General features: G+C 49.3%; 1 protein-coding gene across 2 annotated transcripts in view; it reads left to right on the top strand.

The window, feature by feature from the left end:
- LOC307081169 (storkhead-box protein 2-like) overlaps positions 1-12,745 on the top strand; it is a 49,444-nt gene extending 36,699 nt beyond the window's left edge. For both annotated transcript variants that reach the window (XM_079744249.1, XM_079744250.1), the window contains exons 3-4: positions 4,586-6,983; positions 8,175-12,745. In XM_079744249.1, coding sequence (XP_079600375.1) covers positions 4,586-6,983; positions 8,175-8,379 — 2,603 coding nt within the window. In that variant the 3' untranslated portion in view covers positions 8,380-12,745. The remainder of the gene's footprint in view (positions 1-4,585; positions 6,984-8,174) is intronic.

The following is a 12,745-nucleotide window of genomic DNA, read 5'->3' as shown; positions in this document are numbered from 1 at the left end:
ACTCAGTGATATGGTGGAGGGAGAGTGTCCTATACAGATGACACTACTCAGTGATATGGTGGAGGGAGAGTGTCCTATACAGATGACACTACTCAGTGATATGGTGGAGGGAGAGTGTCCTATACAGATGACACTACTCAGTGATATGGTGGAGGGAGAGTGTCCTATACAGATGACAATACTCAGTGATATGGTGGAGGGAGAGTGTCCCAGTTCAGTAGCAGGCAGAGGATGCTCTAAATGTGTTGAATACTTGTGATGCTTCCTTGGTAAGTGTAGCCTTTATCCCAGAGAGCCACGCCAGCAAATTGATTCTTATGTACGCTGTATGTATCATATTTACTATTTTAATTGTATTCATTTCATTTCTGATTCCAGACATTATAGATCATTGGCACTATTACCTTTACAATAGCAGCCAGCGTTGTTGTAGCTACATGAAACTGCTGCCTGCACAAATAAAGAAGCTCCTTAAATTGGCGTTAAGGTTACGTGAAGCCTCAAATCTATTTAGGAAGAGACTGTGGTGAGACGATAGGACTAGGGCAATGTAAAGACAACTGGACTAGACCATTAAAAGGGTATTTCATTCACCTCTTCTTGGTAATAGACAGAGACACTTCATGTCATGTTTAGCCTTCCAAACCCTCACCATTAGATCACAGAACTCTCCTGTTTTCCACTCATTACTTTTTATTGACCGACTTTATTTATAAACAGTCTGTCGTTTGCTCATGAATCAAGAACAGTTTTGAAGTTTGTTTATACCCCAGGCAACACAGAAATATAGTTAGGTTTAGTTGTATTTGTATTGATTTCAACCAAAATAAAAATAGTTGTTGTGAAAATTGTGCTAAACATATATTCATTCAGAAATTTAGGGAAAGAAAAAGAAAAGCATAATCGCAACATACTATAAGCGTTGTGTATATTCAATATTCACTGAGTGTAAATAAAGTAAGTTAAGTAAAGAAAAAAATATACTACATTCATTAGAAATGGAGTTACATTGGTATATTAAAGGGTATGTGAGCCTGTTTCAGCGTTGTGTGCTGTGACTCCACGGAGGAAGGGAGAGGGGCTATCCTCGTGTTCTTTAAGCTAGTACGCACTTTTGATGAGGAGCATTATAATGACCCTTGTTGCATCTGAAATGCACCATACACGTGCCCAGGAAACTCAACCCTCTCTGGGACACAACAACGTTGATCGCTCCACAGAGCTCAGGTCATGGGCACTTTGACATCCCACTCAGGGTCACTTCGGGGTGATGTCAAACAGTCCATGAACCAGACCTGATCTGGGAGCAGAGAACAAAGTTCATGAAGTAGTTGGTCATTGGCATAAAAACAATATCTCTTCTATAATATGAGCCTTGGTCATGAAACAAATTATTATTTAGTACACACATGCTCACGAACACACGCGCACACACACAAACACACAGAGCAGCATCAATGCCGAACTTCTGTGTATGTGTGAGCCTGTGTGTTTTTGTCTGCTGTGCATGTCATTCAGAGTACCTGTTTAAAAGGCCTCTTGCATCATGTCGCTAAAGCAACTGCACAGGTCTGATGTAATGACAGGCAACACACACACACACACACATAGACATATACATACCCACACACATACATGCAAGGACGTCTGTGTGCCAGTCTGGTGCAGCGTCTGTCAATTAGTCTGAACTGGCGGTTCAGACAGTGTATGATAAAGCATATCAATGTATCTGTTTAGAATCGACTACATAGTGCCATATAAACACCAATCAGCCATTCACTGTACCCATTGATTAGTAAAAGAATGAAGCCTCCAATCAACTCCATTAAGGACAACAAGTGCAATGTGGTGTTGGTAAACAACCTCTCTGAATGTGATGGATGGTCTGTTCGTTAGGGACATTCGTCTCATGTCAGAGCACAATCATTTTTGTATCTATATTTCATGGGTTGAAATAAAAGATTTAAGACATTTTCCTAACACACAAAAGGCTTATTTCTTTCAAATTCTGAGGAAGAATTTGTTATAATCTGTGTTTGTGAGCACTTGTCCTTTGAGATCATTCGTCCACTTGACAGGTGTGGCATATCAAGACGCTCATTCAACAACATGATTATTACAAAGGTATGGCATGGCTAGTCCATGATGTATTCAGTTGTAAGGGAGTATGCAATCAACATGCTGACAGCAGGATTATCCACCAGAGCTGTTGCACCTAAATTAATTTAATGTTAATTTCTCTGGGAAAACCGCGATTCCTCTGTGATGAGAGCGCAGCTGTCAGACGCCATGGAACGCTGTTAAGGTGGCAGACCTGAAGTCAGCCCAGACCGTGGCGAGGACGGACAGTCGCTGGCGACCTATCCGGTCACCATTTCTGACAGTTTCCGACAATTTGTGCGGAAGGTATTTGGTTGTGCAAACCAAATGTTGCATCATCAGTGGTCCGGTTGGCTGGTGTCAGAATGTCTGCTGGTGAAGAGGCCGAGGTACTGGGCTGGCGTGTTAATATGTGGTCTGGTTGTTGCTGTGAGGCTAGTTAAATGTACAGAAACTACATTAGAGGCGGATTACGGTAGTGAAATGAACATTAAAATCACGGCAACATCTCTGGTGGACGTTCCTGCAGTCAGGATGCACATTGCATGAACCCGCAGAACCTGCAACATGAAATTTTGATGGAGCATCAAAGTGTGACCAGGAGTTGTGATGTTCTGCCACCGCTGATCAAATGCTGTGATCCTGTGGGTTTTGTGCATATTCCTTGTACCTTAAAAAAGTAATAGTATTTCAGTGGTTTATGAGGCACAGTATTAGCCTGGCTCCGCCCGCCTAAGTACTTCCACTCAATTTTGATTTCCCTTCAGTACTAGGTCTGGGTCTGCGGTATGTTAGTGGGTTTTCTCCGTCCAAATTCTCTGCGTCCAATCAGCGAACAGAGGAAGTGGCTGAGAACAATGACGTTAAAGTCAGCTCTCGTTGACGGACATCTTCACGCACGGTGTTTGGTTTGATTACATCCTGCGCGGAACGTCATTCCCGGCCAAACGTTAGCGATTGGTTATGGCAGATCCAGTGTGGCACTGGGAAGATCCAATAGTTTTAAACTTCAACAGACACCCGCCTTCAAGTGAGTTAGTCAATTGAGTAGGTCCAGACTCTCTGTGCAAATGAAATGAGGTACGAGAGTCTGGTAGAACCAGAATAGCGCGGTATTGCTGATGACAAAGCTCCTTAGTGCCGCTCCGTGCATGAGTCCCAGGCATGGCGTGCACAGTTAACAACCTGCTGCTGCTGGAAATAGCGGTTGGTTAATACCTGAAGGTAGCTCAGCACTGATTGAACATGCATCACTCTCTATTGACAGTTTTTTTCTTCTGCCTCCTACCATCTCCGCTACACTGGCCCTCTGCCCATCACCCAGCATCAACGCTTATTATGAGTTCTACCTAAACCACGTTGGGCCCACCTACTCAATACAATAGACTTATTTCTATATGTTTAGTAAACCTAGTGTTTTGTAATCAGGAGGGTAAATGTACAGCCGTAACCCATTTAATGCTTGGACCATAAACTGTAACAATTAGGGGACACTTTGGCTTACACCACCTTCATGTAAATGCCTTCTACGGAATCTCAACGTTGTGTACAAACCACCACCGAAGCAATGACCATGTGGTCTATCGAGGGAAGACCTTGAATGGCTGATGCTCATTAGGACTCAATTGTTAATATATTTTTTTTATTGAATATAACTGTCAACCTGGAGGCAGGAATAAATTTACAGTGTTTTAAATAGCATTATCTGGTGACAGTCTTTGATTCAAGGGAACTGGTTCCCGACTATCCCCACATGCTATCATGAACATTAGCCAATTCTTAACATGATTGGCCCAGGATCCTCCATGTCAAAGTGTCAATAGTATGAGGGGAATCCCCCACAAACACCAGGCTATTCCCTCCCCTCCTTCAGACACTTGGATGGAATCTCCACATTTACTAAAACAAGACTGCTGAATGCATCAATTTCAGAAATTCAACACCATTTCTAACGGACGTGTGTGTGTGTGTGTGCGCGTGAATGTGTGTGTCATTATAAGTGTTGCATCACTCTAGCCGGCCTGTATGATGGGCCATGATGTAACAGGCAGTAATACCTTGAGAGAAAGTCTGATTAAAATCTGCGGAATGGGAAAGAGAAAATTCCAAATAAAATCCATGATTACACAGATTTACTGAGGAAGACCGAAATAAGATTAAGATGGAGACGCACAAATATATTCGCTAATACTACTCTTTTCTCATTCTGAGCTTTATCTAATGACCCTTGATGGCTGCTGTTGTTATATTGGTCCTTCCTAGGTTCAAGAAATATCTACTAGTGAACAATGTGACGTGAATACGGGGTCAAGACTTTGTGAGCAATATCACAATCAATGCTACAGGTGTTACAGTTTTATAATGCGTCAAGTGCCCTCATTAACTTGGCATGACGCTTGAGGATCGGAGAACTAGATGGTCGTGGTATTTGGTGTCCGTCCCCGAGCCTGTGACCGTACTAACGACCCTCTCTCTGGTACGGCAGGTGTCCCCACGCCAACGGACGAAGTGCTGCACCACACGCTGAACACGCTGGTGCGTGAGCGCAAAATCTACCCGACCCCGGACGGCTACTTTATCGTGACGCCCCAGACGTACTTCATCACCCCCAGCCTCATCAGGACCAGCTCAAAGTGGTACCACTTAGACGAGCGGGCCGGCGACCGCCTCCAGCAGCAGCAGCAGCACCAGAGCCAGCAGACGCAGTGCACCTCCCCGCTCTCCGGCACCGTCACCCCCTCCACGTCCGGAGCGGGGCGGGACCGGGCGCACCCCAAGCCCAGTCAGAACCACTGCGGGGCCGGGGAGTCCTACAACAACAGCTACCGCGGGGGCGGCGTGGACGACCCCCCCAGCCACCACGCCACGCTGCAGCGGCGCTCCCCTAAAGACCCCCGGGAGGCCTACTCCTCGCCCCACTCCCCCCAGACCCCGCCCACGCAGGGGGGCGGCACCGCCGAGAAGAGCCGCAGCGCCCTGAGCTTCCCCTTCAAGACGGACACGCTCACCAAGCACCGGGGGGGCGGGGGCGGGGAGGCGGAGAAGCAGTCGGGGGGCGGGAGCGGCTCGAACAGCGCCAGCCGCAAGTTCGGCCTCAAGCTGTTCCGCCTGAGCTTTAAGAAGGACAAGACCAAGCAGCTGGCCACCTTCTCGGCTCAGTTCCCGCCGGAGGAGTGGCCCCTCCGGGACGAGGAGGTTCCCAGCCAGCTGCCTCGGAACGTGGAGATGGAGATCATCCGCCGGATCAACCCCGACCTCACGGTGGAGAACCTGGCCCGGCACACGGCTGTCATGAAGCGCCTGGAGGAGGAGCGCGCTCAGAGGAGCAAGGCCTCCTCGGCCAACCAGAGCTCGCGGAGCCGGAGGAGCGGCGGGAGGCACAGGAAGCCGTCGCAGGCCAAGCCCAGCCGCTCCCACAGTAAAACCAGAGCCCCCCGGGGGGAGCCCAGCGACGGCTCCCACCCGGAGCTCACGGAGCGGGACTACCGGGCCTACTCGTCGTCCCTGGCCCGCTCGCCCCGGGAACACGCCCTGGCCATGGAGCGCCAGCGGGCGCGGCTCCACCTGGCCCACAGCAACCCCAACATCCTGGACGCCGCCCACCTGCCGGTCACGCCTGAGTGGGACGTGTCGGGCGAGCTGGCCAAGCGGCGGACAGAGATGCCTTTCCCTGAACCCAGCCACGGCCCCTCTGCCCAGCACTCCAAAGTCCACCGCTCTCACTCGCACACCCAGGAGAGGAAGTCGAGGACGGAGCGCAGCGACAAAGCCAAGGAACGTTCTAGATCCATGGACAACTCCAAAGGACCCCTGGGGGCCGGGCTTATAGGACCGCCAGACTACTACGACGACCGCAGTCGCTATTACACAGACGATGGGACCTTGCGAGCCAATCAGAGTTCTTCTCACTACTCTCGGATCACCCCCAGCAAAGCAAAACTCGCCAATGAGGCGCTGGGGTTGGAGGGCGGCAGAAGCTTGGAGAAGAACAAGAGCCGGGACAGTCTCCCGGCGTACTCCCCAAAGCCCCCGGCCGCCTCCATCCCCTCAGACGACTACTTCCAGTGCTCCGCCTCCTCTGAGGCGGTGCTCACCGCCGCCAACCCCCACGGCTCCCTGGGTAAGAGCAGCCACGAGGGGCTCAAACCGGGTGGCGTGGACCGGCAGACGGACAGACAGACGCCCCACCCTCCGGAGTACAAGGAGGACGTGGGGAAGCCGGGCCCCAAAGGGGGCAGCCTGCCGCCCATCCCGCTGTCCGTGCCCGACCCCCCGCTGCCCAACGGCCGGCCCGTCCACAGCACGTCGGCGGGCCCCGAGAAACGCAAGGAGATCTTCAGCAAGGACACGCTGTTCAAGCCCCCGCCCAGCTTGCCGCTGCCCGGCTACAGCTCCTTGAGGAAGACCCCTGCCCTGGCCGCCTCGGCGCTGTCGTCCTCGTGCGACGCACTCGACTCCCCGGAGGCCTTCGACGCGCCCAAGCCCCTGGTGGCCACGCCCTCCGCCAGCGCCGCCCCCGCCGGGTTGGAGCCCGGCGGCGGCGGCAGCGGAGCGGCCGAGGCCTCCTTCGACTACTACAACGTCTCCGACGACGACGAGCTGGAGGAGGGCGGCGCAAAGGGCCGGGGCACAGATGGAAAGGCGGGCGGAGAGGGGGGAAAGGCGGGCGGAGGTGGGGTGGGCGGAGGCGGGACCATGCAGTGGCTGCTGGAGAGGGAGAAGGAGAGGGACCTTCAGCGCAGGTTTGAGCGCAACCTCACCTTCCCCAGTGCTAAAGAGAACCTCCCGGAGCCCAGCCAGAACCAGCAGTCGGCGCACTCCGCCAGGCTGGACAGCATGGACAGCAGCTCTGTGACGGTGGACAGTGGATTCAACTCTCCACGGTGAGGGACACACACGCACGCACGCGCATGCACACGCGTGCACACGCACATCGCATATACCTACTGCAGTGAGATGGAACTATTCATTTGACCAAAATAGTTTTCTGTATCCGTAAGTATCGATTGAATTATTGTTACATTTTTCCCTGTGTCAAATGTGAATCTCCACCAGGGATTTTCTGCTTCTTTGAGTTTGCATGGTAGTTGTGAAGTCATCAAAACGCGGTAACATTCTGAGTACTCAGGTTTGATGAGGTTTGATCCGGGGATACGAGGAGTCTGATCGTTAACCACGTACCTTTTCCTGAGCAAAGACTTGTGCACTTAAGGGGGCATTTTCTGTGAGTGGAGGGACAGGATCCCAGATAGTGCCGTGGTCGGCTACCAATGTTAATGCCGGTAGACTTCACTAGAGAGACAGAAAAGTAGACTTCACTAGCGAGATAGAAACGTAGACTTCACTAGAGAAACAGAATCTGATCTGATTGGATAACCGCACTGGTGTTAGACTGTGAAAATGGATGCCAGATGTCTGCTCTAATGTGTAGGCTGTAAAGCAGGCTGTGTTTTTGACGCGGACCAAATGAGGAAGTTTTTCTTCATAGCTCAACGTTGATGACCTCAATGGCCAGAGCATGAGACTAGATATACTTAACTGATCCCAACCGGGGATCACATTTTGGGAAGTATAGGAGAGCAGCAGAGTAAACAGGATAAATGTTGAATACAGGAAATGTATCAAAGACAGCACCATGGTAAAGAGTAGAGTAAAGGCTCAGTTATGGTTATAGTAAGCGGACCAATCATTGCCCTTGCTGCTGCTTGCTTCAACGCAAGGCTAGCACTTTTGGGAGGCGCACGTCAGGCCCTTGCTGTGGACACAAGGAGGGTCCGAAAGGGCGTAATGGGTCCGTAAACCCCCTTGCGTTGTGTCAACGTGCCACAATAACTAAGCCTTTAAGGTCCATGTGCGTCGCTCGCCCCAACAAACACCAACACCCGAACAAAGAATGTTTGCCCAATTTATCCACCACCACGTTAGTGGCTTTGCCAGTAAAAACCTAATTTGGGCAACGGCCAACAGCCCCGTCTGTCCCTCTTGCACATCACACGTATCAAAGACAAACTGAATGTAACTGAAGGTAAATCCTTTAACACACTTCAAACGTTTGCCTCTCCCCCCCCCTGCAGCACCAGGGAGAGCCTGGCCTCCAACACCTCCTCCATTGTGGAGAGCAACCGCCGGCAGAACCTGGCCCTCAGCCCGGGACACCTGGGCCTCGCCACAGGCAACGGGCCGCCCTTCTCCTTCCGCGCCGTCCCGGAGCCGCCCGCTCCGCAGCCTGAGAAGCTCCAGAAGCCCAGCGCCTGCCTGGCCTCCATCACCAGCGTCTGACCGCGCCCTGAGGGCGGAGGTGGAAGGTGGAGCTCTTTTTGGGACATGGTTGTGAAGGGAAATATATATATATATATAGATAGATCCATGTAGATATCTATATATATCTATATGTATATACCTGTCCCAAGATGCCCAAGGACTGTTACATTTCAGAACTAATGAACTCAGTGGAGCGCCGCCTGGAGGTCCGCTGATGGAACTACAGCTGTTACAATTACACACACACACACACACACACACACACACACACACACACACACACACACACACACACACTCTCTCTCTCTCCCTCAAATGGACTGATACACAGATGGAAATCGAGGCCACAAATTAAACCGCTTTTGTTTCTCACATGTGTTTACACACACACGCACCCACACACACAGACACACACAGATACATACACGCACACACACACACACACACCAAGCCACTGGGCAGACTTTGACCATGTCATTCTACAACCTCTAGTTTACACACTGCTGTTGTGTTGTTTCACTTGGATAATATGACTGACTGCTGCCTGTAGATATAATATATATATATATATATATATATATACATATATAAATATATATGTGGGAGTGTTTGTGTTAGCGTGTCTGGATGTGTGAGTGTGTGCGCATATGTGTGTATATTCTGTAATCTCAGGTCATGTTATCTCCACTCATTCCCGCTGCTCAGACTCAAGTGTCCCCCGAAGTTGTGAATTAGTATTACACCACTACAGAGGAAGGGTGTCCCCGCCCCCCCCCACTGCTACAGAGGAAGAGTCCCCCCTAGTGGTGTATCCTAGTATTGCACTGGTAAAGAGGAAGGTTTCTCCCTAGTGGTGTGTTCTAGTATTACATTGCTATAGATGAAGAGTTCCCCCTAGTGGTGTATCCTAGTATTGCACTGGTAAAGAGGAAGGTTTCTCCCTAGTGGTGTGTTCTAGTATTACACTGGTATAGAGGAAGCGTTCCCCCTAGTGTTATATCCTAGTAATACACTGTTAAATTGGAAGAGTTTCCCGTAGTGGTGTGTTCTAGTATTACACTGCTATAGAGCACGGGGAGCAGAGATTGTCTTCTGTCACCCACGGTACAAATCCTACTGTTGACCCACGGTACAACGACCCATCGCTCTTACAGGAAGATAATGGCAACCATAGCTGTTATAGCTCCTGTTAAAACGTCTCCAGGAGGGGCAGACACGACCACACGGACATCGCCACCAGTATGTAGAAACAAGGGAAATAACGTAACCCAGGTCCATCACAGCTATACAGAAATAATTGATGTATCTAAATGTATTTTCTATATTTGAACGAAAAATTTGAGGGTTAATTCCCATTCATAGACAACACATTTTAGGCAATGCAGATGGCTAGTTTTGCTAACATTATGTAACTGAGAATATTTTTTTACAAGGCCCTCTTTGATATCAATATTCATCCCGTCCCAGGTAACCATTCCTTCTACCTGCTTGACATCATGTTGGCCATCTGCACTGCCTCAAACGTGTTGCCATGGAGATAGACGGACCAGCTTAGAGAGCTGCAACTCTTGAGATCATTTGTTCTGGACGGCCTACAACTGCAATAGTTAACACCTCTGAGGTGGTTGTTCTGTCTGCTACAGCCTGTCAGAGTATAACCTCTACCAACTACAACCACACCTGAGCACATTAACACGCACACAGATGACTGTAAAAATATTATATAAACAGGCAATACTCTTCCCTGCAAATGGGAGCGCTGGTACAGCACTGGCTTTCCTCTTTAAGGATAAACATTCAATCTAGACTCCCAGCTATTGCATTGGCAGAGTGCGTATAAACATGGCAGTCGGTTCAAGCCCTTACCCGATTGTTAAAGTGATCAGAATATGGTGAGCATGTAAGCGCGCTCCATGTGTTTCTGAGGTTGTAAAGCGAGCTGTAGCAGCTGAATCTGAGAGGAAGTGTTTCTTGTACCATGGTGAAGGGGCTCGGAAAGCAATGGATTTTGGAATCGTCCCGTCATTACAAAACAAATGGCTCCTATTGCTGTGGGCCCTCAGAACCGCAAACCAACATTGTTCCACTCAAAAGGAAACTGAAATTTTTGCAGGATTGCATATGGTAATTCTTTTTGTACCTACTGTCGATGCAAAGAGGAAGACTCACGCTGGAACATGAAGCTGCCGTTACCGTGCCGGTACTGCGGCTGAGTTTCCAAATCTCAAAATGCAAAGACGTGAGCCAACCCGATCGACCCGCGCCAGTCCAGTGTTGTACGGAGCATACAGGGATCTTCTTTTGTTTCCTTTGTCTTGTTTTAACAATTGACTTTGTTTTTTTTCTTTCATTAATTTTTGGGGACTCATTGTTTACTTTACATCCGATTTACATTTTTTGTAGTTTTATTTTTTAGTGTTTGGGTTGAACCCCGTGAGCCACTGGCCCCTCCCGGTGCTTAGGACACTCTGGATGTCTTCTGCGGTCGTTGTTATTTAACAATGATCCATCCTGTACTCTCGTCACCATGGGGACGACCACAACGTCAAAGCAGATCAAACCACCGGCGGCGAGACGCCCCGTCACGCGTGTTCCAACATGGCTGCCACTGTGCCCGGTCTGCCCGGGACAACGAATGACCCTTGACCAGTGAGGCTTAAGACGTTTGAAGCTGACTCAACCCCTCAGGCCCGCTGATGGATGCTGGCCTGCAACAAGCCGCGGGCGACCTCTGACGCGGGGCATGTGCGGCAAACTCGCAAAAAAAAACCGACACCAACGTCCAATGTCTGTAGTTTGTGATCCAGTGCCGCGCAAAGCCGGACCCGCCCATCTGAGTCCTGCACTTCTATAGGTCGAATAATTTGTCAATCATTTGAAATCCCACTGCGCGTCGTTTCCAACGGGCTCTTCTACAACTACCTCCAAAGCAGCAAAAACACAACCCAGCCCCTTTCTAATGAGTACACTGTCATCAGCCTCTAGCCTGTGAATGTCTTGCGTACACACACACACGCACACACTGACACACACAGACACACACAAACACAGACACACACACACACACACACACTTTTATAGCCACAGATGCCGCCACACACTCAGACACAGACAATGCATTTAAGTGCTGGACCGTCCTTTCATCTCGTTCCATACATCTCCCTCTCTTCCTACTAACCTCTGATGGTGAACAGTAGAACACTAGAAAAACTACATTCCCCTTACACTTTCCCCCTTGCTGAACTTTAAATGGCATTCGGCAGAGGAAAATAGAAACGGGTACAAAAAGCTAAATTCACAACGTTTGCCAATTAGCACGTGCAGATGTTTGACTCCAAATCGTGCAGAAGGACTTGGCATTCCTGAACAGGAGAGTCCACCTCTGTGCAAATGACCAATAGAAAGTCACCAATCTAGAAAAGTTCCTGGTTTGTCCCAAACTAGCTTTAAAACGGGTGTACGAGAACAAGTTGAATATTCTAGAGCCAACACTATAATCAAGGGACTGGCACCACATCCAACATGTCGGATAACCATAGTGTACTTGTGATTGGTTGTGGGGCAACGCCTCACACCATATCTCTGTGATTGGATTCCTTAAGACCCCTATGGCCTTGGCTCCTTAGTCCTAGTTTTAGTACTGTGTACTAGGGTGTAGAACCCGACTAGCAATATAGCGCAGACCCCTACTTTATGGTCCCTGTTAATGATACCACTACGTTGTGGTTCTAGTGTGGCCAATGCAGGAGGTGAGGGGGTCCCACTTCTTCTTTAAACCTTAAACAAGTTACTTAAGGAGATTGTAATGTCTGAGTTCACGGCCCTCAAACCCTCACCTTTGTTTCTCATGTTTTGCACTGCCCCCCCCCCCCCCCCCCCCCCCACCAGGCCTCCGTTCCACACACACGCACGCACGCACACACCACCACAACCACCTACGACAACAACCACCTCCTCTTCCACACTCGACGCTCCATGAAATGTCTTCCGTTGACATTGACAAACGGTTCTAACGCTGGAGGTTCCACAATAGCATTGTTTCTAACAGTGACGTTAATGTCATACTTGTAAATGATGTTTATCTGTCATGCCTAGTCAGAATAATTTAAACAATAAAAAGAGGGATTCTTTTGTAAATGTCTATAATATTGGGGAAAAGGTTTTTGGGCGGTGTTGTTTGTCCAGCTAAGCACGTCCAGCAAAAAGAAAACACATTTAGCTACAAAATGCGTCTTTTAAAAAGAAACAATTCTTCTTCTGACACCTCCATCTGATGCACCATTTTTAAGAAAGGCAATTTGAAGCTTTAATGTTGTTATTTTGCACATGCTCAACTAGACAAAGGGCACCCCATAAAAAAGTCCCTCTGTGTGTAGTGCTGGTG

This window comes from Pollachius pollachius (assembly GCF_949987615.1).
Source record: "Pollachius pollachius genome assembly, chromosome: 10".
Taxonomy (NCBI): domain Eukaryota; kingdom Metazoa; phylum Chordata; class Actinopteri; order Gadiformes; family Gadidae; genus Pollachius; species Pollachius pollachius.
This window is presented reverse-complemented; position numbering and strand designations above follow the sequence as displayed.